General features: G+C 45.4%; 1 protein-coding gene across 1 annotated transcript; it reads right to left on the reverse strand.

Annotated features, from left to right (window-relative positions):
• Positions 1–1,755: 1,755 nt before the first annotated feature.
• Positions 1,756–17,758, reverse strand: SMIM13 (small integral membrane protein 13). Its single transcript, XM_084618229.1, has 2 exons — positions 17,233–17,758; positions 1,756–3,199 (listed from the first exon to the last, which is right to left on the reverse strand). The coding sequence occupies exons 1-2, from the start codon at positions 17,306–17,308 to the stop codon at positions 3,006–3,008; spliced, it is 270 nt and encodes an 89-aa protein (XP_084474355.1). The 5' UTR covers positions 17,309–17,758; the 3' UTR covers positions 1,756–3,005.
• Positions 17,759–24,801: the final 7,043 nt, after the last annotated feature.

The raw sequence follows: 24,801 nt of genomic DNA on the forward strand, positions 1-24,801 counted from the left end.
TTAATTGACCAAAACCAACCAGCATATTCAGTAGAATGGTTGCAATAAGGCATATATATTTAAAAATAAATCTAATTAAAACAAAGATTAAATCAGTCATTTATATTTTTGCCTTACAAAATGGTTTTTTTAGAATTGTATTAATTAAAAACTAAGTGCTCAGCTACAACTAAAATACTTTAGATGTACATTGTTAAAAAAAAGTCCAAAACAAAATTTTTTGAAGACAAGAACATGAGTTCTATTGGACTGGTAAAACTTAATACCTTGGACCTGCTCACAGGCACATGTTCACATAAATACACCCTTGTTTTATAGGTGTGTGTAAAACCCCAATATGCCGAAGTTTCCACATGGGACATGTGCAGAAAACCCTTTTTATTTTCTCCTATTCATATTATACATTGACATCTTCATCACCGAAGCCACACAACTCACACTATCTCTATAATATAAATCTCATTGTCATGCTGCTACTAGGAGCATGAATGTTATGTTATAGGTGGATTTAGTGTTACTGGCAAGTAGGTCACATCAGCATTATTAATTAGTAAGAGTGTTGGCTATTTTTCACAAAATGACAGACAGACTAGATGAACTCCATGTGGGGGAAAATGTTGATCAGAAAGGCAGGACAAACTTGCTTCCCAGAGTTCTATATTCATTAGTTTTAATTTCCATGTTATTGCATACTTCCAGGTAGAAGTGTCAGCACTGAAACTTACTGGGTTTCCCTCATCAACTTACTCAAGGCATGAGGCACAAGGACTTTCGAGTGCTACCTTGCTTGGTATCTGTATAGCTGTAATTTCACATTTTTTCACAGCTGTTGAAATTAGAGCCTGTCTGTGGGTTTCCATTACCTCTTTCAGCAGGAGAGATTAGAAATGTCAGCTTTTTGCTGTCTGTGCATTTCCTATGTGTACTTATATTTCAGTTAAAACTGAAACGTACATATAGTAGGAATGCTTTATATCAAGATTATAGTCCTTTTGCAGACTAAAATTAATGAGAGTTTACAAAAACGTATGTTCTTAATGAAAAGATTAAGAAAAGTGCTCCCAAATCTGCTTAGAACTGTTCAGTTGAAGGTATACTGAACATCAAATGGACTATACTGTTGAGTATGTCCTAACAGCAAACACTTGAAACAAGCAGGAAAAGGAAACAATGTTGTTGAACAGTTTGAATACAGTACAATGGGGATATTACCTTAAATCAATAGCCATTTCCAGTTCCCATTCTCACCAGTAGGAAGTATGGAATAGGAAAAACTATTAATATGTTTTACATGTGTTTTGAGGATATGTGCAAACTGATGTGTAACCATGCTTGAAAGTGTAATCCTGTAATAAAGCATGTTTATACATACCTGCTGGTAAACAAAGAAAGAACATAGAACTTGCAGGGAAGGGTCAAGGACATCCATTACATATTTTAACACTGACACATTAGGAAGAAAGTTTATGTCAGCTGTTTGTGGTATATTTCAGTGAATACTGTCATCTTCAAATCCTAACACATTGGCTTTCAAATAATATCCACAGATAAATTAGAATATAAAGGCAGTAAAAATGTGCTCTTCTCCCAGACATAGGAGTCTATTCTATCAAAGAGCTAAGCATTGCTATTGTCACTAGAGGTTCAAGAGAGTTTGTCCACAGATGTAGGATTCATAGTTTGTATTTTTAAGACATTTTCCTGTAGAGCAGAATCTGAATGCAGGGAAAACTAAGGAGAAATTAAACAAATCAACAAGATGCATCCAAAGTTTATGAAAGGAAGTCAAATGAGCTTGTTCCAAAACACAGACACTGTTCTTTTTGTAGCTTCATCCCCCAACATCCCCCTTCAGAGGCAGCACCTGCTTATTCTTCCTTGTTTGATACACATTAAACTCTAGTTTACAAAGTTGCTAGACTGCTGCAATGTGGGATTTAATTTTGCTTGAAGTACAATGCAAAAAAATAATAATAAAAAAAGGATGTTCACCTGGAGTACAATTCAGGTACTGAAGAACTGGGAGAATCTGCTAAATTGCTGATACAACCAGTAACCACCACCACCAAACATGAGGTACTAAACACATTGCTACAATACTATTAAAGTGGTGTCCACCAAATTGGTCACAAATTCTTCATAATAAATGGCGCCAGAAAAAAAAAATCTGGTACCAAATACCTGATGTAAAAATGTTTACATTTTAAAGTGAGTTAGAACTGTGCTTGCCACTTTAGGATACTAAACAGTGAAGACACTTAACCCATGCTGCACCTCCCCATCTCCAGTAAAAATGGAGTCAGAGATTCAGATGACAAAACACAGACGTCTAGCAGAATAGTTTTACCTGTAACCCTTCTTGTGTCAAAACCAAGAAGCCAGGTATGGTCACCTGATTAGGTTTTTCTTTAAGGAGATAGTTACAACCTCCACATCACGTGCATCTAGTACGGATTCTCTCATGTACAGAAAAGGTTACTAAACCTCATTTTAGAATACCGTGCAAGCAGGATATCCTTTGAACATCTTTCAAGTTTACATGCATTGACAAGTTGAAGAATATATATATATATATATATATTTATATTTATATAGCTGAATGAAATGCAGAAATAAAATTAAATTTTACTACAACTAGTTGCAGTGCTGTGAAATAAAAATAAAGTTCGGAACCATTTCCAGTCTGACATGCTTACCCTGTTCAGACGAATGGAAAGGCTAGGTCTAGGGACCAGGAAACCGCATCCATTTGCAAGGGCGAGAGCTACAGCAGCTCAGCCTTTTCTAGGCGGAGAGATTCTCCCCCCACCTTCTTTTTTCTAGTTCTATATGGCTTACCATTAAAGCCCTTCCTGAACCGCTACTAAAGTAGTGTATATCTGAAATCCAAAAGTAAAGACTCACAGGTATTTGGCTTTTTTCAGCCCATTGTTTTTAGTAAAACCAAACCGCTGAATCACACAGAGCAGCAGAAGTGTTTAATCTGTTCATAGTTGACTATTTTTTTAAGTTGCTTCTTCTGCTGGTGCCCTTCTTTGCCGTGCCGATTTCTGTCTACCTCTCTGTGGAGTGGGTGGAGTCTCCTGTTCAGCTTCAGACTCTGAAGGCTCATTATCCCCCTGCTGGGATCCTGTGTCTCCTATCAACTCTCTCAGGAACTTGAATTTAGATAAAAACAGTTGCCACACCACATACCAACCTATGGGAGACAAAAACCAAAGAGTTACTCATTTATGTTATACAACTTCATATTTTTCCAACGTACAAAAACCCAGGCTACAAAAAGTGCATTCATCAACTGCTTACCAGCGCTCGGAAAAGGATTACCCCTTTCCAAAGATTTTAAAATGATCTACCAGTTCTCAATTTGATTCAACTAGTAGAACTCTCGTCTCTGGACCAGAAGAGGCCAAGTTCAAATTCCAGATTAGGACTTGAGCTCCCTGTGAACGTTAATATGTCAGCATAGCAACAGGGGGTAATGAATATCGCACAGTTATGGGTATCATCCTTCCAGTGTTAAAATGAGCTTCCTTCTTAGTTTCTTGACTGGCCATGACACTTTTTCATCGTAAAAAGATAAGCCCAGCATTTCTAGCCTAAACTTGCTCACTCAATAAATAGACCAGAATACCTCGGTCTCTGCATAAACTATTGCTGAATGCGATCATGCTTTGGCTGTTTTACTACACTGCTAGTTTTATAACAGGTGTGGGAAGATCTAAAATTAGGATTAAGTACAAACCACAGCTCTGTTCTAGAATCAGACAGACGAGGTTCTCATTCTTCTAGCCCTCAAAATATTCTGAAGTGATACTTCAACTGGAAGAGTTGATCCCTTCAGTTCAAAAGTCTTGCTTAAACAAGGTACTACCTCATTTACCCTTCCAGGATTCCATTACAGAAAAGTTAAAATGATCAGGGAACACTATTTAGTATTGGACAGCTTCTCCCACCCCAACCTCCATATACAGGGAAGGGACTATAAAAGGCAATTTAAAACATGTGCTGTTTAATCAGAACAGCAAATTACAGTAGTTAGTCTTCATTTTTAATGCCCTGCACAGCCTACCCCCAATCTAACCATTATTTTGAACAGGATATCAAGAGGTCATCTTTCGATTCTTACTACTGAGGGCATTCTGCGCCAAAAAATTAAAAATTCTGTGCACAATATTTTAAAATTCTGCAAGTTTTATTTGTCAATAAATAAATGTAGAGGCTCCAGCATGGCAGCGGGAAGCACAGGCCACTGGCTTGCTGAAGGTGGGAGATCACCCTGCAACCCCCACTCCCAGGACGCGGACTCAGAGGTGAGGCACCACCCAAACCTGACAAAGCACAAGGCTTGGGCCTGCCCCAGAAACACCCTGTGACCCTGCCCCTCTGCGCCAGGCACACCAGGTGTGGAGAAGGCAGGCTCAACCAGGTAGGATCCAAGTGTGGAGGGGCTCAGTGTGGGGGGGATTCAGGTGTGGGGTGAGAGGATTTGGTGTGGAACAATCTGGGTGCAGGCAGCTCAGAGGGGGGATCTGGATGCACAGAGACTCGTGGGGGGGAGGGTTCCAGATGGAGGGGCAAGGGGACTCTGCAGAGGCTTCCAGGTGAAGGTGGTTGGGGCTCAGCGGAGGGGTCTGAGCATGGGAAATCTCAGCGGGGGGTTTTGGGTGTGGGAGGAGTATGGCTTAGTGGAGTGGGGGTCTGGGTGCAGCTAGTTGGGGGTCAGTGGTGTGGGGGCTCAGGATGGTGCAGCAGGTGGGGCATCAGGGTGGGGGTTTGACTGCAGGGAACTCAGTGGGGGGTGGTATGGGTGCAGGGGTGGGGGTTCAGAGGCAGGTGGTGTGGGTGCAGGGGGGGATCCAGGTGCAGGGGCTGAAGTTCAGTGGGGTTGAGGTTCAGGTATGGAGGGCTAAGGGGGTTCTGAATGTGCCCAGTGAGGCTTGGCAAGAGTGTCTGGGTATGGGAGGTGCGGATGCATGGGGGTTGGGTGGATGGGGGAGCAGTTCCCTGTACAGTGAGCCCCCTCCCAACGGTTGAGGAGCGATGGGGGCATGAAACAGGGGAGGATGCTGAGCTTCCTGCAGCTGGGGGAGGTTTTTGGGGGTTGGGTCTGACACAGTCCCAGACACTCCTTGCAGGGAAAGAACAAATCCCGTCCTCTCCTGCCTCCAGTGCAGACAGGACTAGCAGCTGATGCTGGCTCAGGGTAAGAGCCACTGGCCCGGTGTCCCCAGCCCCGAGATGATTTACCTCTCTGCCAGGTTCTCCGGGTGCCTGAAACAATGTACCTGCACTGCTAGGGAGAGGTGTGTGACTGCTCTTACAGCTTCCCTTTGCTTCCCTGTCAGAAAGGGATTTTTCTGTGGGAAAGCAAAGAAATCTGCAGGGAACATGAATTCTGTGCACACGCAGAATTCTCCCAGGAGTAAATTCTGCTCTATCAATGTTTCCAGTCTTCAATGCCCAATTGTTACATTTTCCAAACCAACATCTTTATGCTGTCTTCCATGCCTCTCCTCAAGCATGGAAGGATCTCCACTAAATATCTGAAAAGCCATTTTATTGTCTCCCATATCCTTCCTTAAAACTCTCCTCTGCCATGATGCCTACAAAAAAAACTTGACCATATTTAGGGAAGTTACTGAACTGTGATTACTGGTCTTGTCGGCTAGCATTGTCTCATTGTTTCCCTGTGCTCCCTCTTTCTGCTTGTTGCATCCACCTGTTGTCTCTAACCATATACTTCAATCGTAAGCTCTCTGAGGAAGTGACTATCTCTGTTATGCATTTGCAAAGCATCTAGCACAATGGGGTCCTGATGACTGGGACTCTTAAATGCTACCATCATAATTAAGGCTTCAAGTTTGTCACAGAGGTCACAGAAGTCATGGATTTCGTGACTTTCCATGACCTCCGCGACTACTTCAGCAGCCGGGGCACCTGGCTCTGGCATAGCTCAGGCAACCCTTGTGGCAGTCGTACTGGCAGCTGCTGGGGCAGTCTTGGGCTACCGTGCCCCCCTTGCCTCACCAGCAGCAGTGGAGTTTGGGCATGAGAGGGGGCTGGGGCACAGGACTGGGTGAGGCAGGCTCTGGGCAGCTCTTACCCGGGGGGGGGCTCCCCAGAAGCAGTGACTTCCCCCTGGCTCAGCTGCTAGGCAGAGGCGTGGCCAGGCAGCTCTGTGGTGTGCGCTGCCTCCACCCGCAGGCACCACCCTCACAGCTCCCATTGGCCGCAGTTCCCAGCCAATGGGAGCTGTGAAGCCAGTGCTCTGGGTGGAGGCAGCACACACCACAGAGTTGCCTGGCCACGCCTCTGCCTAGCAGCTGAGCCAGGGGGAGGTCGCCAGTTCTGGGGAGCCTCCCAGGTAAGCACCACCCAGAGCCCGCCTCACCCTCTCCTGTGCCCCAGCCACCTCCCACACCCAAACTCTGCTGCTGCGAGGGAGGCATGGAGCCAGGTAGGGAGCCTTATGGCCCCGCCAACTCGCCCCTCCCCCGCCAGCACCCGGGCAGCCCTCCCCCAGTCCCACCCACCCTCAAGTTTTAGTCAGAGGTATTTTTAGTAAAAGTTATGGACAGTGATTTGAAAAATTATGCTATATAAAAGTGTTATGTGTTATACTAGAAATGTTAGTTTTATCCTGCTTAGAGTTAATCATTAATACTTTGACTCACATCATGAACTGGGAAAATCCTGTCAATCCCAAATTTAAGTCACTGGCCTATATGAATTTTAATTACCTTTAAAAAATCTTGTTTGCCCAGAACTAGCAGAACCAGTCCTGATTATTTATTTTAGGTGTTACCAGAGAATGATAATAGACATCCTTTAAATGTGGACAATAACGCAAGGCTCATCAAGGAAGATGATAACAATACAGAGACATCTAGGGAATCAGTGAGTGTGAAAGATGATAGTTCTCTCTCTGGAAAGATAGATTTTAAAAAGATTATTTTTTGTGCCCTAAGATCATGCATACTTCAACTGGCTCTACAGAATCTGTAGTTAAATCCTATTTCCCTCACTGGCCCAATTTTTATAGAAAAGCAATCAAACAATGCAAAGGCATGTTAGTTTCTACTCACAGGAGAGAGAGAGGAAAAAAACAATAAGTGTGTCAAATGAAAACAGAAAACTACCAGCAATATACATATTGCTAGGATTAAAACTGTACTCATTACTACTAGTTTTCTATTTTCATACACATTTAATATAGATAAATGATACTCAAGATATTACAAACAATTAAAGAAAACCTATGAAGCAGCTATGAATCTCCAGTTCTATAGATCCTCATTCTTGCCACTAAATCATACACTAAGATTTGATTTTTTTTAAAAAAGATGTAATGTACTTTATTAGACCTTACAAACGTATATATAAAGAAAAAACAGACAACAAATTGTCTATTTTTTTCCCTAGAAGCCCTTCAAAGAAAGCCAATTCACATAATAAAGAGTACAGTTTTAATTCTAGGGACAGCAGAGAACAAGATATCAAAATATTTAGCATCTTCCACAAAATAGTATAAGGTGCTCTAGAATAACTCATTTAAAAGATGAACGAAAAGTACTGAAATGTATTTAATACCCTAGATTACCAGCATAAATGGGGCACTGAGCACATCACTTGGTATTACACAATAAGTGTTCCTTTTATTTTTGCGAACTGAGCCATTCATCTTACAAATGATCATTTGTATATCTACAAAACTCTCTAGTTTAAGACAAGAATTTGGACATTTTAGATAACCAGCCAATTCAGACCTCACTGAGCAACTAAGAATCTACGGTCAACTAAGTACACTGAATCACTATACAGATTTAAAAAGCAGTGCAGGATTTTACAGAAAACCAATGTCTTGATACTAAAGAGATGGTCAATTTGAAATCTAGTCATTTATATTAAAAAAGTTAGAAGTACTCTGAGGTGCGACACCTGCTCCCAACTGTCACTGTCAATTGTGGAGGTTTTACAGCCATTTTCTTATTTTCTTCTCCCACAGGTTCTCTCCCCTTGTTGCTGTGTAAAAGGCATACCTAAACATGTAAAACTGACTGATTGTCCAGGGGAAACCCTGGAAGTGTCCCCACATAATGTAATCAAAGTGGATAAAGCCTTTTTTTCTAATTGCTTTCAGTCACAGTGTAAGAATTAAGATTTAAGAAAGTGTTATCTGAAGCAATACTAAATAAACAGATTCAGAGAAGAGTGATTTTTAAATTGTCTCTCTTTAAAAACATAGGTGTTATACTGGAATTGCTGAATGCCTGTAAGGACACAAACTGTTCCTTAGATATAACGTGGTCAGGAAGAAAACTGACAATCAAAACAGATTATGGAAAAAAACACAGAGGCCTGTCAGCATTTTCAAGAATCTCACTGAGAATGAGAAAAAGAATTGTGAAGAGCTCAAATACTATGGTAACACAGGCCATGTACATGCAATAGACATAGTATGTGTGGCTTGGTTCCACAGGGCTCTTTGAGCTTGACTCTCCCTCAGTGCAACTTTTCAAATACAGTCCAGGCCTATTTCCTTCCCAACAGGAAAAGAATTTATCGCCTTGCTAGCTCCTCTTTACAAACACGTTTTAAAGACAACTTCAAAGGAAAGGGCATTTTCTTTTCAACTGTCCTTAGAAGGACAATGTTGGTTTAGGTCTCTTAGGCTATGTCTACATTAGAGACCTTACAGTGGCACCTCTGTACCCATGCAGCGGCACTGCTGTAAGATCTCTTGTGTAGCCTTTCTATGCCAATGGGAGGGAGCTCTCCCATCAATATAATTAAACCACCCCCAATGAGTGGTGGTAGCTTCTCCCGCTGACCTAGTGCTGTGCACACCACAATTATGCTGGCAAAACTTATGTCACTCAGAGGGGGGTTTCCATACCCCTGAGTGACATACGTTTTGCCAACTTAAGTGGTAGTGTAGACACAGCCTTAGATTTTGAAGGTCTGCAAAATTAATTAAAGAGTTATGAAACAACTGAATGTAGCATTAAAGAACAGCTTGTGTCGTAAGTGTGTTCCTGTCTACAACTAAATTCAGCCTTCTAAAATAGTACACAGAAGTCCCCTATCTCAATGTTTGTTAAATCTGGTCTGGTTTTTTGGGGAGGGGGGTGGAGTTATGCAAGATGTAAGTCAAACCACATCCTGCTAGTCAAAAATTCACTAGAAATTTTCAGCACACATCAAAATGTACCTCTTTGCAGTCACAGTGTAGCTCAATGTGTGCGTATTGTGAGGAACTAAATCAAGTACAGACAACAAATGCCCAAGTTAGTAATATCACAGTTCAGCTTGCCTGACACTTCATCCTAACCTCACTTTCTGGACTGTGCTTCAATATTGTCAAGATCCCACCATTCACAAAAGAGTGTGTGCTGTTACATATAAACGATTATGTTTACTCAGGTCTGCATGACCTGAATAAACTTGTTTGTTGTCTGATGTGGCACACAAGTTTGATGACCATAGATCTTGGCATGTTAAAGCTTTTTACTACCAATGACAAGAGGCACGAGATGACCAAGGCTAAAGCAGTAAAGTGAAAGAAGGCAGGCTAAAAAAGATTGAGGAAGGGAAGGCTATTAAGCCAAAAGGGAAAATGGGAGGGAGGGAGGGAAGGAAGGAATTACTGGGGAAGCCAAAATCTGACCTGATGGAAGGGAATGAAGAAGAAAAAGGAAAGTCCTGAAATAGGTAGCAGTAAGACAAACAGATGGGGAAAATTATACAGATTTAAATGACTGCTATTTGAGACCCAGGCTGATACTTAAATTAGCTGTGTAATAACTGGGAGCATGCGCTCGTTTCACGGCACCAGGAATAGTGCTTTTCTCTAGGCAGAAGAGTCCCGTGCCTTGCTGCTGGAGCTCCTTACACACTGGAGACATCTCAGCTCTTCTACTGACCTGTTAGAGCTCAAGCGAATGAGGAGTGGCATACTCCCCTTACAGCAGATCCTGATGAGAACAGAAAAGTCACACATGCTGAAGGAGCCTAAGCTCCCATGGGAAAGGAGCTGCTTCAGATCTCACTCTTCTCCTTTGCTGCAGTATAAGGTGGAGGCATCCAGACTACTGAACAAGGCTCACTCTGCCTTGATCAGGAATTTGGTCAGAAACCAGCAAAGAGGATGGAAGTGGGAGAAATTTGAAACTCCTACCTGCTCGCTACCACCAGTCTTAATAACTCAAATGGGCACACAAAGAAAACAGGATAGCACACAAATGGCAGGGAGGAAAAAGCAGAAAACAATAACAAAATCATAAATAGTTGAGAAGAAATGAAAGGAAAAAAGGAACAGAAGCAAAGTTGCTAAAAGTGAAGTTCAACTTTAAAGAGTGACTGACAAACAGCCATGTTTACAGTTTCTCAATCATTTCTGTAATAAATGTGCTCAGTTTACCAATAGATTTTTTTTCTAACGGCAAGAGCTCCCCCACCCCCTATCTTTCTCCTCCCCAAGGTTCAACCAAGGCTCTGAAAGGCATCAACTCCCACTGATGACAATGGGAATTGTGGATACCAAGTAATTCAAGATCAGGGCACCTATTCAGGGATTTTTATTTAAAAAACAATGTAGGTGCCTAACTTTAGGCATATATGTTTGAATATTTTGGTCTATGTCTTTACACAGCTGAACATTTAATTTTTCTAATGTGATTAATTCCTGTTGACATTTAATGTTTTAGATTTTTCTCTTTTCTCCATAGAAGAGTGGTAAAGACTAATTTAAGTTGCATGATAAAAAACAGAACTAATTCAGCATAGCACACACTAACCATATTTGTGTTAAAGAGTGGAAATTCAAATAGCACTACACATGTCCACCAGATCCAAGTGTTAAATACAAATTTGTAACTACAAATAGGAGTTGTACACATCATCTTTGAAACATGAATCAGACATTTTTTCCCATTTGGTTAAACCTTTAAAAAAATTTCTGTAATTAAATAAAAGAATATGTAGTGCCAGTATTATTCCATTAATATGTTAGGAACAGACAATAAGCAAAAAATGAAATATACTGATTACAGAGTTCAAAGTGTATACCACTAAAAACAACATTGTAACAGGCCACAAGATTTGACTTCATTATGGCACGAGGAGTAGTCCCCCTACAAAACTTATGCCCCAATCCTGCAAACATTTAAGTACATGCTTAACTTTACTTCGAGTGGTCCCATGGTAGGGGGTCAGGGCAGGGAAGTAAGGTGAAATCAATGTAGCTGTGGTGAATTGTGAGCTTTCATGGACAGGGACCATGACTTCTTTCCTGTGTCTAAGTGCAAAGCACATTGTGGACACTGGGGGGAAGAAAGCAAAAATAAATTTAACTGTGTTAATGAAGTAGTGAACTTTTTAATGGTGTCTACTGTATATGTCTATATGCATGCAAACATTAATAGAAATTGTAAGTTGCCTTGCTGAAGCAGATTTGTTTAAATATTTGTTAAATGCTTAGTAGTAAATAATAGTTTTAGCTAAAGCATTGTATTGTAACGAGTGATGTGATATTAAACTGCTTTTTGAGACTACTACACTAACAGATTTAAACTCGGTATTGAGTCTTCCTTCGTAACCCAAGCATGCAAAGCTACCTCAAATCACAGGAAGTGTTCAGCAGTTTGATGGTGTGGAGAAAGGACCACGTTCAAGTAAAAACTGTTTGACATCAGTTGCTGTTATAGGGCAAGTGCTAAGCAAAATGGTATGATGGGGTACCTTATGGCACAAAGAACATATGCAAAGAGACACAAAGGCTTGGATTCCTGAATGGACGATCCACCCAAGACTGCTCATTTGGACCTATGGGGGTTTGAATTTGAAGGATCGTCTGTTGTCTCATATCAGTGTAAAGGCTCTGCTTATTTGCAAATCAGCAAATTTTAATAGTCACCAACCAATGAGAATCAACCTTTCTTTAGGAAAATAACTAAAAATTACAAAAGCAAAACAAGATTAAAAATGGTTTAAAAATCAAGATTTCCTGAACAAAACCCCCCCCCCCAAAATCCCCACACCACACCTCACAGCCCAAAACCAAAACAAACCCCACAATTTTTGATGCAAAAAGAAAAGGAGTACTTGTGGCACCTTAGAGACTAACCAATTTATTTGAGCATGAGCTTTCATGAGCTACAGCTCACTTCATCGGATGCATACCGTGGAAACTGCAGCAGACTTTATATACACACAGAGAATATGAAACAATACCTCCTCCCACCCCACTGTCCGGCTGGTAACACCATCCTGATAACACCATCCTGGCCACTATGGATGTAGAAGCCCTCTACACCAACATTCCACACAAAGATGGACTACAAGCCGTCAAGAACACTATCCCCGATAATGTCACGGCTAACCCGGTGGCTGAACTTTGTGACTTTGTCCTTACCCATAACTACTTTACATTTGGGGACAATGTATACCTTCAGATCAGCGGCACTGCTATGGGTACCCGCATGGCCCCACAGTATGCCAACATTTTTATGGCTGATTTAGAACAACGCTTCCTCAGCTCTCGTCCCCTAAAGCCCCTACTCTACTTGCGCTATATTGATGACATCTTCATCATCTGGACCCATGGAAAAGAAGCCCTTGAGGAATTCCACCATGATTTCAACAATTTCCATCCCACCATCAACCTCAGCCTGGTCCAGTCCACACAAGAGATCCACTTCCTGGACACTACAGTGCTAATAAAGAATGGTCACATAAACACCACCCTATACCGGAAACCTACTGACCGCTATTCCTACCTGCATGCCTCCAGCTTTCACCCTGACCACACCACACGATCCATCGTCTACAGCCAAGCTCTGCGATACAACCGCATTTGCTCCAACCCCTCAGACAGAGACAAACACCTACAAGATCTCTGTCAAGCTTTCTTACAACTACAATACCCACCTGCGGAAGTAAAGAAACAGATTGATAGAGCCAGAAAAGTTCCCAGAAGTCACCTACTACAGGACAGGCCTAACAAAGAAAATAACAGAACGCCACTAGCCGTCACCTTCAGCCCCCAACTAAAACCCCTCCAACGCATTATTAAGGATCTACAACCTATCCTAAAGGATGACCCAACACTCTCACAAATCTTGGGAGACAGGCCAGTCCTTGCCTACAGACAGCTCCGCAACCTGAAGCAAATACTCACCAACAACCACATACCACACAACAGAACCACTAACCCAGGAACTTATCCTTGCAACAAAGCCCGTTGCCAATTGTGCCCACATATCTATTCAGGGGACACCATCACAGGGCCTAATAACATCAGCCACACTATCAGAGGCTCGATCACCTGCACATCCACCAATGTGATATATGCCATCATGTGCCAGCAATGCCCCTCTGCCATTTACATTGGTCAAACTGGACAGTCTCTACGTAAAAGAATAAATGGACACAAATCAGATGTCAAGAATTATAACATTCATAAACCAGTCGGAGAACACTTCAATCTCTCTGGTCACGCAATCACAGACATGAAGGTCGCTATCTTAAAACAAAAAAACTTCAAATCCAGACTCCAGCGAGAAACTGCTGAATTGGAATTCATTTGCAAATTGGATACTATTAATTTAGGCTTAAATAGAGACTGGGAGTGGCTAACTCATTATGCAAGGTAGCCTATTTCCCCTTGTTTTTTCCTACCCCCCCCCCCAGATGTTCTGGTTTAACTTGGATTTAAACTTGGAGAGTGGTCAGTTTGGATGAGCTATTACCAGCAGGAGAGTGAGTTTGTGTGTGTATGGGGGTGGGGGGGTGAGAAAACCTGGATTTGTGCTGGAAATGGCCCACCTTGATTATCATGCACATTGTAGGGAGAGTGGTCACTTTGGATGAGCTATTACCAGCAGGATAGTGAGTTTGTGTGTGTGGTTTTTGGGAGGGGGGTGAGGGGGTGAGAGAACCTGGATTTGTGCAGGAAATGGCCCAACTTGATTATCATGCACACTGTGTAGAGAGTTGTCACTTTGGATGGGCTATCACCAGCAGGAGAGTGAATTTGTGTGGGGGGGTGGAGGGTGAGAAAACCTGGATTTGTGCTGGAAATGGCCCAACTTGATGATCACTTTAGATAAGCTATTACCAGCAGGACAGTGGGGTGGGAGGAGGTATTGTTTCATATTCTCTGTGTATATATAAAGTCTGCTGCAGTTTCCACGGTATGCATCCGATGAAGTGAGCTGTAGCTCACGAAAGCTCATGCTCAAATAAATTGGTTAGTCTCTAAGGCGCCACAAGTACTCCTTTTCTTTTTGCGAATACAGACTAACACGGCTGTTACTCTGAAACCTGTCAATTTTTGATGCATTATCTTAGCAATGAATGCTAAATATCATTTTCACTCTGCTATTCCACCATCATTTTTATGATAAATATAACTGATACTGTATTTTTAACAACTTATAGAGATGACTGAAAAATTCTGAAGTGTTTGAAACAGTCAAAAAGATTCAGCAAAAGTTTTTCTGAATTTTTGCATACATAGCTAACTCTGCAATTTGAATCCACATGTATTCTCTCTTCCCTGGGCCATGCATACTACGGTTTTGTACGTGAATTAAAAGTATTGAAAAAAGGGCCCAGAATAGTTTTAAAATCCCAGCTTCCCCACCAAGTTTGGTTTGGTAGAAAAAGGGCTCTCCCCTACGAACGGTGTCGAGTCACTACCTGACTTGAGTGAAATGGAAAGAAGTTAGCTTTATTACTACTATTACAACAATTTATATGGTGACTAACATTGTGGCATGTAGGCATATTGGGCCCAAACCAGTACAATCAAAATCAATGGGAGTTTTAACATTAACTTCAGTGGCAGTAGGGTTAGGTCCTTCTGGGAAGAATTAATCTACTGCTGAAGACTTCTAACACTCACAGAAAAAGAATTATAGCAAGAGGCAATACAAATATTTAGACTATTTGCCAAAACAACGAACTTGGAGAGAGTGTCTGGTAAATCATTTTTTACCCAAGAAAACACAGTTATTACCAGAGACTCTTCTACTTACGTTACTAGAAAACTCAGGGCCCAATCCTGCCTACATTCCAACACAAGTACCCCTAGTCGTGTGTGAAGTCTTGGCAGGATAGGGCTCTAAAACAATGGTTTTCAAACTTTGGGTCGCGACCCAGTACTGCATCACAGAATACAAGACACTGGGTTGCCTTGCTCAGCACCCAGGGACCCTGGCAGCCGGCCAGTAAAAACTAGTAGTCCCTACCTGTTCTGACACCGCACTGTGCCCTGGAAGGTCCGGCTCCTAGGCAGGGGGGGACCACGGGGCTCCACACGCTGCCCCTGCCCCGAGTACTGGCTCCGTTGTGGGGGGTGGGACCTGCAGGCGAGAGCCATGCAGAGCCACATGTGAGCCTCCGCCTAGGAGCCAGACTTGCTGCTGGCTGCTTCTGGGGCACAGCACAGTCCATGGTGCCAGGACAGGCAGGAAGCCTGTCTTAGCACCCCTGCTGCGCTGCTGACTGGGAGCCACTGGAGGTAAGCCTGCGCCCCAACGCCATGTTCCAATCCGCTAACCCAGCCCTGAACTCCCCCCAACCCAGAGCCCCCTCCTGCACCCCAAACCCCTGCCCCAGACCAGAGCTCCCTCCCATACCCTGAACCCCTCATTCCCAGCCCCACCCTGCAGGCCTTACCCCTGCACTCGAACACTCTCTTCCCCAGTCTTGAGCCCCCTCCCACACCCCAAACCCCTCATCCCCAGCTCGGTTGTGTCACGGGCATCAACAACTTTCTTTAACTGGGTCGCCAGAAAAAAAGTTTGAAAACCACTTAAATTCAGCCAAAATTTTACTTAAGAAGAGGAAGCTCCACTGTCCTTTAAGCATTTTTAATCAATTTAATACATAATTTTATTTTCTGACCAAGGTAGGTAAAAAGCATTTACGCAAAGAATTTCATAAGACTCTTTAGTTAAGTTCTTACCATGTGTTACATATGGGGAGAGAGAAAAAGAGAGGGGGATGCCTGAATATTACAGAATAATCCTAGTCTTTCAACATCACTCCTGTTACATACTTTTTACATAAGGTCTGCACTCCAATCAACATTTACCATGGTAGTGTAAAGAAAATGAGGAAGCTGACCAGATTGCATCTTACAGAGCATTCAAAACTCTTCTCTTTGTTTCTTTGATTTTTTAAAATACAACAGACACCTATAGAGTATCCTTAAGTGCCTCTCTTTATGGGGCTCCATAAACGTCCTTCCGTTAGTCTCAAATTAACCTCAAATTAGTTGTTTAAATTTTTTTTTAAAAAGCACAATTTTCAGTAGGAGGCTTTTTTAGTCATTCACTGGTATTTCTATTGCCGTTAATACTGTCCTATCTGCAGAGCATAACTGTTCAGCAACACGTTTCCCAAAAGGATGTCAACTTCGGAGCAAAAAGAACAGAAGTACTTGGAAATGCAGTGCACCCCACCCCCCCACATTCTAATGCACCCCTCCCCTCACGAACACTGCAATGCACCCCGCCCCCACCATTTGGATACCATTAAATTAGGCTTGAATAAAGACTGGGAGTGGATGTGTCATTACACAGTGTAAAACTATTTCCCCATGTCTATTACAAAAGGTTTTTTTTCCTCTCCTGTTGGTAATAGCTCACCTTAACTGATCACTCTCCACTGAATGCATCCGATGAAGTGAGCTGTAGCTCACAAAAGCCTATGCTCAAATAAATTTGTTAGCCTCTAAAGTGCCACAAGTCCTCCTTTTCTTTTTGCCACTTCAGACTAACAGGGCTGCTACTCTGAAGCCTCTCCTTACAGTGTGTATGGTAACGCCCATTGTTTAACGCTCTCCGTGGATATAAAATCGTTTTACTGTATTTTCCAGCGTAGGCATCCGATGAAGTGAGCTGTAGCTCACGAAAGCTTATACGCTAATAAATTGGTTAGTCTCTAAGGTGCCACAGGTCCTCCTTTTCTTTTTGCGGCTACAGACTAACACGGCTGCGACTCTGAAACTTCAGACCAGTGTAGTGAATTCAGTGTCTCTCCCTGACAACATTTCAAGGCTCAAAGATCTGGGAACACGCCAAGAGAGCGCTGCGAGCAAGCCCCACAGCGGGGCACCAGGCTCCTCCCCACTCCCTCCCCCGGCAACGCCGAAGCGGGCTCGGCGGCGGCGAGGGATCGGGGCAGGGACTCACACGCAGAGACCTAGGGGCGCGTACTCACCGCACAGCATGAACAAGAGCACACAGGCCAGCGTGGCCACGATCACCAGCAGCGTCAGCCCGACGCTCTGCCACATCTTGGCTGCCCGGAGCGGAAGGCGCTGGGCGCTGTTACCCGCAGGGAGGGCGCAGCGGCGGCAGCAGCAGCAGCAGCATCACCGCGGAGCATGGAGGGAGGCGGCTGGCCGCGCTCGCTGCGCCGGAGAAGCAACTGCGGGCGCGGGCGGTAGTCAGGAGCCACCCCCAGGACTCACGGCCGGCGGGGCCAGGCCGGAGATGGGGGAGGGGCAGGCACAGATTTAGGGGCGGGGGATAGGAGGAGGGGGAGGGGGGGTAGCGGCACTGGGACCCCAGGGGGCACAGCGGGGGACGCGCCCGGCCGCCGCCTCAGACCTGCCGGCGGGGAGGAGGTGACGCCCCGCGTGGCTCCGCCGCCGGCCGCCTCTGGAGGGAGCCGCAGCCCCGCGCCCCGCCGGAGGAGCGGCCCCCAATGACAGAGGCCGGGCGGCGGCGGCGGCGGCAGCTGCAGCTTCAGCTTCTCTCCCTGACAACCCGGCGCGAGAGGCCCCCCAGCCCAGGGGCGGGACGCGGGAGGCTGCGTAGAAACGCGTCACCGTGACGTCAGCCAGCCGCGCAGGGCACGCTGGGAATTGGAGTCTGGCGGCGGCCGCGGCGAACTACGGTTCCCGGCACAGCCCGCCGCGGCTGCCGTTAACGCCCCCCGTGGCCGGCCTCCGCCTCTGCCCCGCGCATGGTGTCCGGGCGCTCGCTCCTGGCTCGGGCCCCGCCTTCCCCTCGCCGTGTGCCCAGCCTCCGTGCTGCGCCAAGCACTGCCCCAGCCCTGCACAGCCCATACCCCGCCACAGCGACCCCGCCCTTCTGGTCATGCAGTGTCCTCCTCCCCTCACGGGCAGTCTAATGCGCCTCTCCCCGCACTCATACTGCAGTGCTCCCCCACCCCTCCCTCTGCAATACACCCTGCCCCTCACTCACACTCACACTGCAATGCACCCTCCCGCTCTGCAATGCACCTCCACCCCTCATCCTGCAATGCACCTTTCCCCTCATTCACACTGCAATGCATCTCCACCCCTCACCCTGCAATGCACCCTTCCCCTCATTCACATTCACACTGCAATGCATCTCCACCCCTCACCCTGCAATGCACCCTTCCCCTCATTCACATTCACACTGCAATGCATCTCCACCCCTCATCCTGCAATGCACCCTTCCCCTCATTCACATTCACACTGCAATGCACCCCCCTCAGTCATACTGCAATGCATCTCCACCCCTCACCCTGCAATGCACCCTTCCCCTCATTCACATTCACACTGCAATGCATCTCCACCCCTCATCCTGCAATGCACCCTTCCCCTCATTCACATTCACACTGCAATGCACCCCCTCAGTCACACTGCAATGCATCTCCACCCCTCACCCTGCAATGCACCCTTCCCCTCATTCACATTCACACTGCAATGCACCTCCACCCCTCACACTGCAATGCACCCCCCCCCATTCACAGTGCAATGCACCCCTCCCCTCATTCACACTCACACTGCAATGCACCCCCGCTTAGGGTGACGAGGTGTCCTGTTTTGGACCAGAATACCCGCTCAGAAAGGAATCCTTACAGCTCCAGTCAGCACTACTGACCGAGCCATTGTATGTTTGGTTTGCAACGCCACAGCGGGGCTGGCAGGCAGGCTCCTTGCTAGCGCTATGCCGTGGCCTGTGCGGCTCCCAGATCAGGAAGCAGCCAGCATGTCCAGCTCCTAGACTTAGGGGTTGCCAGGGGGGTCCTCATGCTCCCCCGACCACAGGTGCAGCTCCCATTGGCTGGGTCAGGGCAGGGGAGGAATTAGCGCCACTCGCGAGTGCTCCACAGGTGGCTCTTGAGGGGTCGCATGACGTGTGCCTTTCCCGCTGCTTCCCGGCCCTCTTCTCCTCATGCTTCTCGTGTGGCTGCGCTCGAGCAGCAGCATGTGCCCTGCTGTGAATCGCGGTCTGTCGTCCCCTCGCTGGCACCCAGGAGTCGGACGTATGTGTATCCCCATCTCCGAGTGCTGGGAATGGGGCTGCATACCCATCCCCCTCACTGCATCCCTCCCCCCACCATCCCTCTGTGATTACATCCCTCCCTGTCCCAGCTCCCGCACCCCATCACTGGGTCGCTTCCTTCAGTTGCCTCATTACTGTTTTGCTGCCGCAGTAATTTATACCAGGGTTAGTTAAGGACAGAGGTTATCTGATCTCTGATTAATGTTCTTCCACTTGCCTCTCTCCCTCCGGCCTCCCATATCTTCTCTATAATGTGACAGCAAAGTCAATTTGGTTCAGCTGTTGCAGCACTTTTATTTCTGTGCCAGGTGAATTCAAATTCCATAGGACCAGAGTTTTTGGCTCCTTTCACTATTGCTAGTATAGTGAGGCAGCTCTTTCCCTGCAGAGAAATTTTAGAGGAAAACTGTAGTTAAAAACAAGGGTAAGGGAGGAGGCGATGTGTTCCGGTAACTGAAGCACTGACCTAGGAGTTAGGAGACCTGGGTTATAGTACTGGCTTTTGCCTCGGACCTGCTGCGTGACCTTGAGCAACTCATCTTTGCCTCATTTTCTCCAACCATAGAATATGCCAAGACCCTCCTTTATAGATCACTGTGAAATCTATGAATGCATATACTTAAAGTATTATTAAATGACTGAACATTTGTATGTCTGAAATACACTATGATAGAAGTATTATCCAGGAAGATGCCATCTTTACAATCTCAGGGTGAAAATCATTCTTTCCTCTTTCACAACAGCTAAAGCTTCTTCATGTCCTGATTATTAGCTCTCAACCTTCTTCTCTCTGGCCACTCCACCATCCATATAACCACTTTCCCGTCCATCCTCCAAGGTTGGCTCTGACTTCACAACATCAAGTTTGAACTTCTTGTCCTTCCTTTTCAAGTCCTACATAACTCCACCCCCGCCTACCTTCCCAATCTGGTATTTTAGTGCATCTCACCCCTCCCATTTTGCCTTGCCAACATGTTCCTTAATGCACATTTTCTCAGCTTTCTCCACCAATGATTTTGTACTCCCCCACCCCATGCTAACTCCTAGTCCTCAAGTTCCCAATTCTCACCCACCTAGCCACTCCTCACACTTCATTCATGATTCTTCCTTAAGCATCTCTTCTTCCCCAATGCTCAAAAAAGGCAATAACAGCTACCATTTATATCTCAAAGTGCTGTACTAACATTAGTTTAATTAATCCATACACCCTCCTGTGGAGGTGTTTTTTGAGGCCCAATTTGTTTGGAACAATGTTCTACATTTTGGAGTGATATATAGATACTCAGTAACTGTGGCAGCAAGAATGCAGTTCCAGGAAATAAAATGAAAGACCAAAGCAGTTCATAGCATGCCTCAGGTTGCACCACACAGATGGACAAGTTTGTAATTAACATCTGTTCAACGTGAAAAATGAACTGCATTTCCTTAAAGCACCCTCCATCCTAGAGGAGAGAATATAAAGTGCACAGAAATCAAACTGGAATGCAAAGCAACTGCAAAGGTAATTGCTCTTAAAAGAAAGTCTGGAAAGACTAGCTTGGCTTATGAGCCATTGCAGCAGGAATGGCTGCCAACAATCAACAGCTCTGAAACACAGATGTTCTAAGCCTTTTGGTAGTTAACATCTCTGACAGGCTACAATGCGAGGAACATGAGAGTAACATGCTACAAGAACTGAACAGAAAAGAACATTTAGCCTATCAGGGAAAAAGGCTTCCCCTACAGCAGTCTATTAGATTGCAAAGTCCCTCACCAGACTTTTAAGGAAACTAAGTAGTTATGGTATTCATAGACTCAAACTTTAAGGCCAGAAGGGACATTATGATCATCATTCTAATCTGATCTCCTGCACATCAGAGGCTGCAGAACCTCATCCACCCATCACCTCTGGTTGAGTTACTGAAAGCCTCAAATGATGATTTAAAAACTTCAAATCAGGGGCGCCGGAATGGGCGGGGGGCCAGGGAATCAAGACCCCCCCCATAGGGTTGCCAACTTTGTACTTGCACAAAACCAAACACTCTTGCCCCGCCCCTGCTCCACCCCTTCTCCAAGGCCCTGCCCCACTCACTCCATTCCCCCCAGACCTCCATCGCTCACTCTCCCCACTCTCACGCTCATTTTCACTGGGCTGGTTCAGGGGGCTGGGCTGCGGGAAGGAGCTCTGGGCTAGGGCAGGGGGTTGGAGAGTGTGTGTGTGTGTGTGAGGTCTCCAGCTGGAGTTGCGGGCTCTGATGTGGGGCTGGGGATGAGGGATTTGGAGTGCAGGAGGGGGCTCTGGGCTGGGGCAGGGGGTTGGTGAGTGGGGTGGGGTGTGAGGGCTCTGGCTGGAGGTGCAGACTCTGGGATGGACCTGGGGATGAGGGGTTTGAGGTGTTGGGGGGGGCTCTGGGCTGGGGCTGAGGGGTTCGGAGTGCGGGAGGGGGCTTTGAGCTGAGGCAGGGGATTGGGATGAGGGGTGTGGGTGGGTGGGTTCCGACTGAGGGCGCAGACTCTGGGATGGGGCTGGGGATGAGGGATTCAGAGTGCAGGAGGGTGCTCTGGGCTGGGATCCATGGGTTTGGAGGGTGGGAGGGGAATCAGGGCTGGGGCACGGGGCTGGGGCCTGAGAGAGGGTGAGGGGTGCAGGCTCCGGACCACTTACTTCAAGCAGCTCCTGGAAGCAGCGGCATATCCCCCCCCCGGCTCCTACGCAGAGGCGCAGCCAGGTGGAGGGGGTACATGCCAGCTGCTTCCTGGGAGCCGCACGGTGTGGGGGCTAGCAGGGAGCCTGTCAGCCCCACTGCGCGGTAGCACCAACTGGACAGTCAGTGAAAACCTGGGCCCTATTATTATTAGTAGCACTTATCCTCCATTCTATATCTCAGAAATTAACATCTCTCATAATCACACAATTGCCAGTAGTATTTATTTCATTCAAACATTAAAGGGGTCTCTTTTCATATCCAAATTTCATATCCAAATACCCAAACGTTATCACAGGGGAGACTTTTTTCCCCAAAGTGATTTTGACCCGAACAGACTTTTTTATCCTTTCCACCACTTCTAATTTCTTCACAGTTTATCTCATCATTAATATACAATGCTACTTCACCATCTTTACCTTTATTTTGGTCTTTCCTGAATGGCACATGCCCTTCAATACCTGTACTGCAGTCATGACTGCTATTCCACCATGTTTCTGTTATCCCTATAATACCTGATTTCACTTCCTGCACCAGTAGTTCTAATTCCTCCAGTTTGTACACCAATGCACAGAGCTTGGCTAACAAACATCTTAATTGTTTCTGCTTGGCTGTCAAGGTTCCTCCCCCACTCTGAACTCTAGGGTACAGATGTGGGGACCTGCATGAAAAACCTCCTAAGCTTATCTTTACCAGCTTAGGTCAAAACCTCCCCAAGGTACAAAATATTCCACCCGTCGTCCTTGGATTGGCCGCTACCACCACCAAACTAATACTGGTTACTGGGGAAGAGCTGTTTGGACGTGTCCTTCCCCCCAAAATACTTCCCAAAACCTTGCACCCCACTTCCTGGACAAGGTTTGGTAAAAAGCCTCACCAATTTGCCTAGGTGACTACAGACCCAGACCCTTGGATCTGAGAACAATGAAAAAACATTCAGTTTTCTTACAAGAAGACTTTTAATAAAAATAGAAGTAAATAGAAATAAAGAAATCCCCCCTGTAAAATCAGGATGGTAGATACCTTACAGGGTAATTAGATTAAAAAAACATAGAGAACCCCTCTAGGCAAAAGCTTAAGTTACAAAAAAGATACACAGACAGAAATAGTTATTCTATTCAGCACAATTCTTTTCTCAGCCATTTAAAGAAATCATAATCTAACACATACCTAGCTAGATTACTTACTAAAAGTTCTAAGACTCCATTCCTGGTCTATCCCCTGCAGAAAAACCAGCATATAGACAGACACACAGACCCTTTGTTTCGCTCCCTCCTCCCAGCTTTTGAAAGTATCTTGTCTCCTCATTGGTCATTTTGGTCAGGTGCCAGCGAGGTTACCTTTAGCTTCTTAACCCTTTACAGGCGAGAGGAGCTTTCCCCTGGCCAGGAGGGATTTCAAAGGGGTTTACCCTTCCCTTTATATTTATGACATTGGCTTCACCCAGATTCCTCACCCGATTGGGTACAGTCATTCTACTGTCAGTATCGCCTGACTTTGACTGTAATTGGTATTGGCATTATCTTTCCTCTTAATGTCCATTCTCCTACCCGCTGCTGTTCCTTTCTTGATTTTCCTCTAGGTCACTATTAGAATCAGGAATGGAGAATACATTAGCATCTCCCAGCTGTCTCCCCTGAGTTTCAAGTTTAAGCTCTATTAATCAGTTGTGCCAACCTCAATGCTAGAAGTATATTTCCCTCCCTACTCAGGGGGAGTCCATCCTATGAGAACAGTACTCAGTCAATGAATGCCTTCCAGTGATCGAACATCCCAAAGCCCTCCTTATAGCACCATTGCCTGAGCCATCAGTTAATCATAATCTTGCCTTGCCACTGAAGGTCACCTGTCTTCTCCAGCCTGGCATAGTCTCCCTTGATGTGATCCAGTGAGAATCTAGCAGTATCATTTGTTCCCATGTGAACAACGATCAGTGGATTATTTCCTACTTCCATTAGGATCCTCTTCAGCCTCAGGTCCACATCCCATATTTTAGCTCCCAGCATGATTCACCCTTCTGTTCTGAAGAACAGCTCTGGTGACAAGCCTGTCTGTTCTTCTTAGTAGGGAGTCACATAGACCTGATTCTTCCTGGTGTTGGTGTGATTCTCTGGCCTTCCAATTGTTCTTTCTGACTGCAAGTCCTTTTGTCTTTTGTTTTCCTTTGCAATGTTCCGAGAGTCATTCTTTATCCTCCTGAGGCTCTGAAGTCTGGCTTTCTTCTTGTAGGACTAGCCGCTCTTCCCTTCTTCCTTGCCTCCCCCCGCCCCTTCTGTTACAGCCTGCTGTGCCCATTCTTCATTTTCCAATTCAGCAAACCTGTTCCTGAGCTCTATTTCTCTTTCACTAACCAGTCTTTTCCTCAGCCTGGTTCTTGTAGTGACATGCTTCCACTGGCCACTTTCTTCACCCATCAGTCTACCCTCACAGTTCTGCAGTATAGCTTGTATCTGCGACTCTTGAGTTTTCCCTTTAGCCTTCTGTTATCTTCCCTCGATCATCTGCTTGAATCCCCTTTGAAACCCAACCATAATTTCCACCTGCATCACCAAACCTCAGATCTTCTCTTCCATCAGATCTATCAGGTGGCACTTCATACAAATGAAGCTCTTTTCAGGTGCCCACCCCAGGATAGTGTTCATCCTGCAGCTTCCACATCCAGTCATCTTCATTGACTCTTCCATTGCTTGGGTCACTACCACTGCTGCCCCTGTACAGTCAGAGCCTTCCCGCCTAAGCTCCTGTCAAGGAAACAAAAAACAACCCCCCCCAAAACAAACAAAACCCCTACCAAAACACAAACAGAACACTACACATGCCGT

This window comes from Lepidochelys olivacea (assembly GCF_965140295.1).
Source record: "Lepidochelys olivacea isolate rLepOli2 genome assembly, chromosome: 2".
Classification (NCBI taxonomy): domain Eukaryota; kingdom Metazoa; phylum Chordata; order Testudines; family Cheloniidae; genus Lepidochelys; species Lepidochelys olivacea.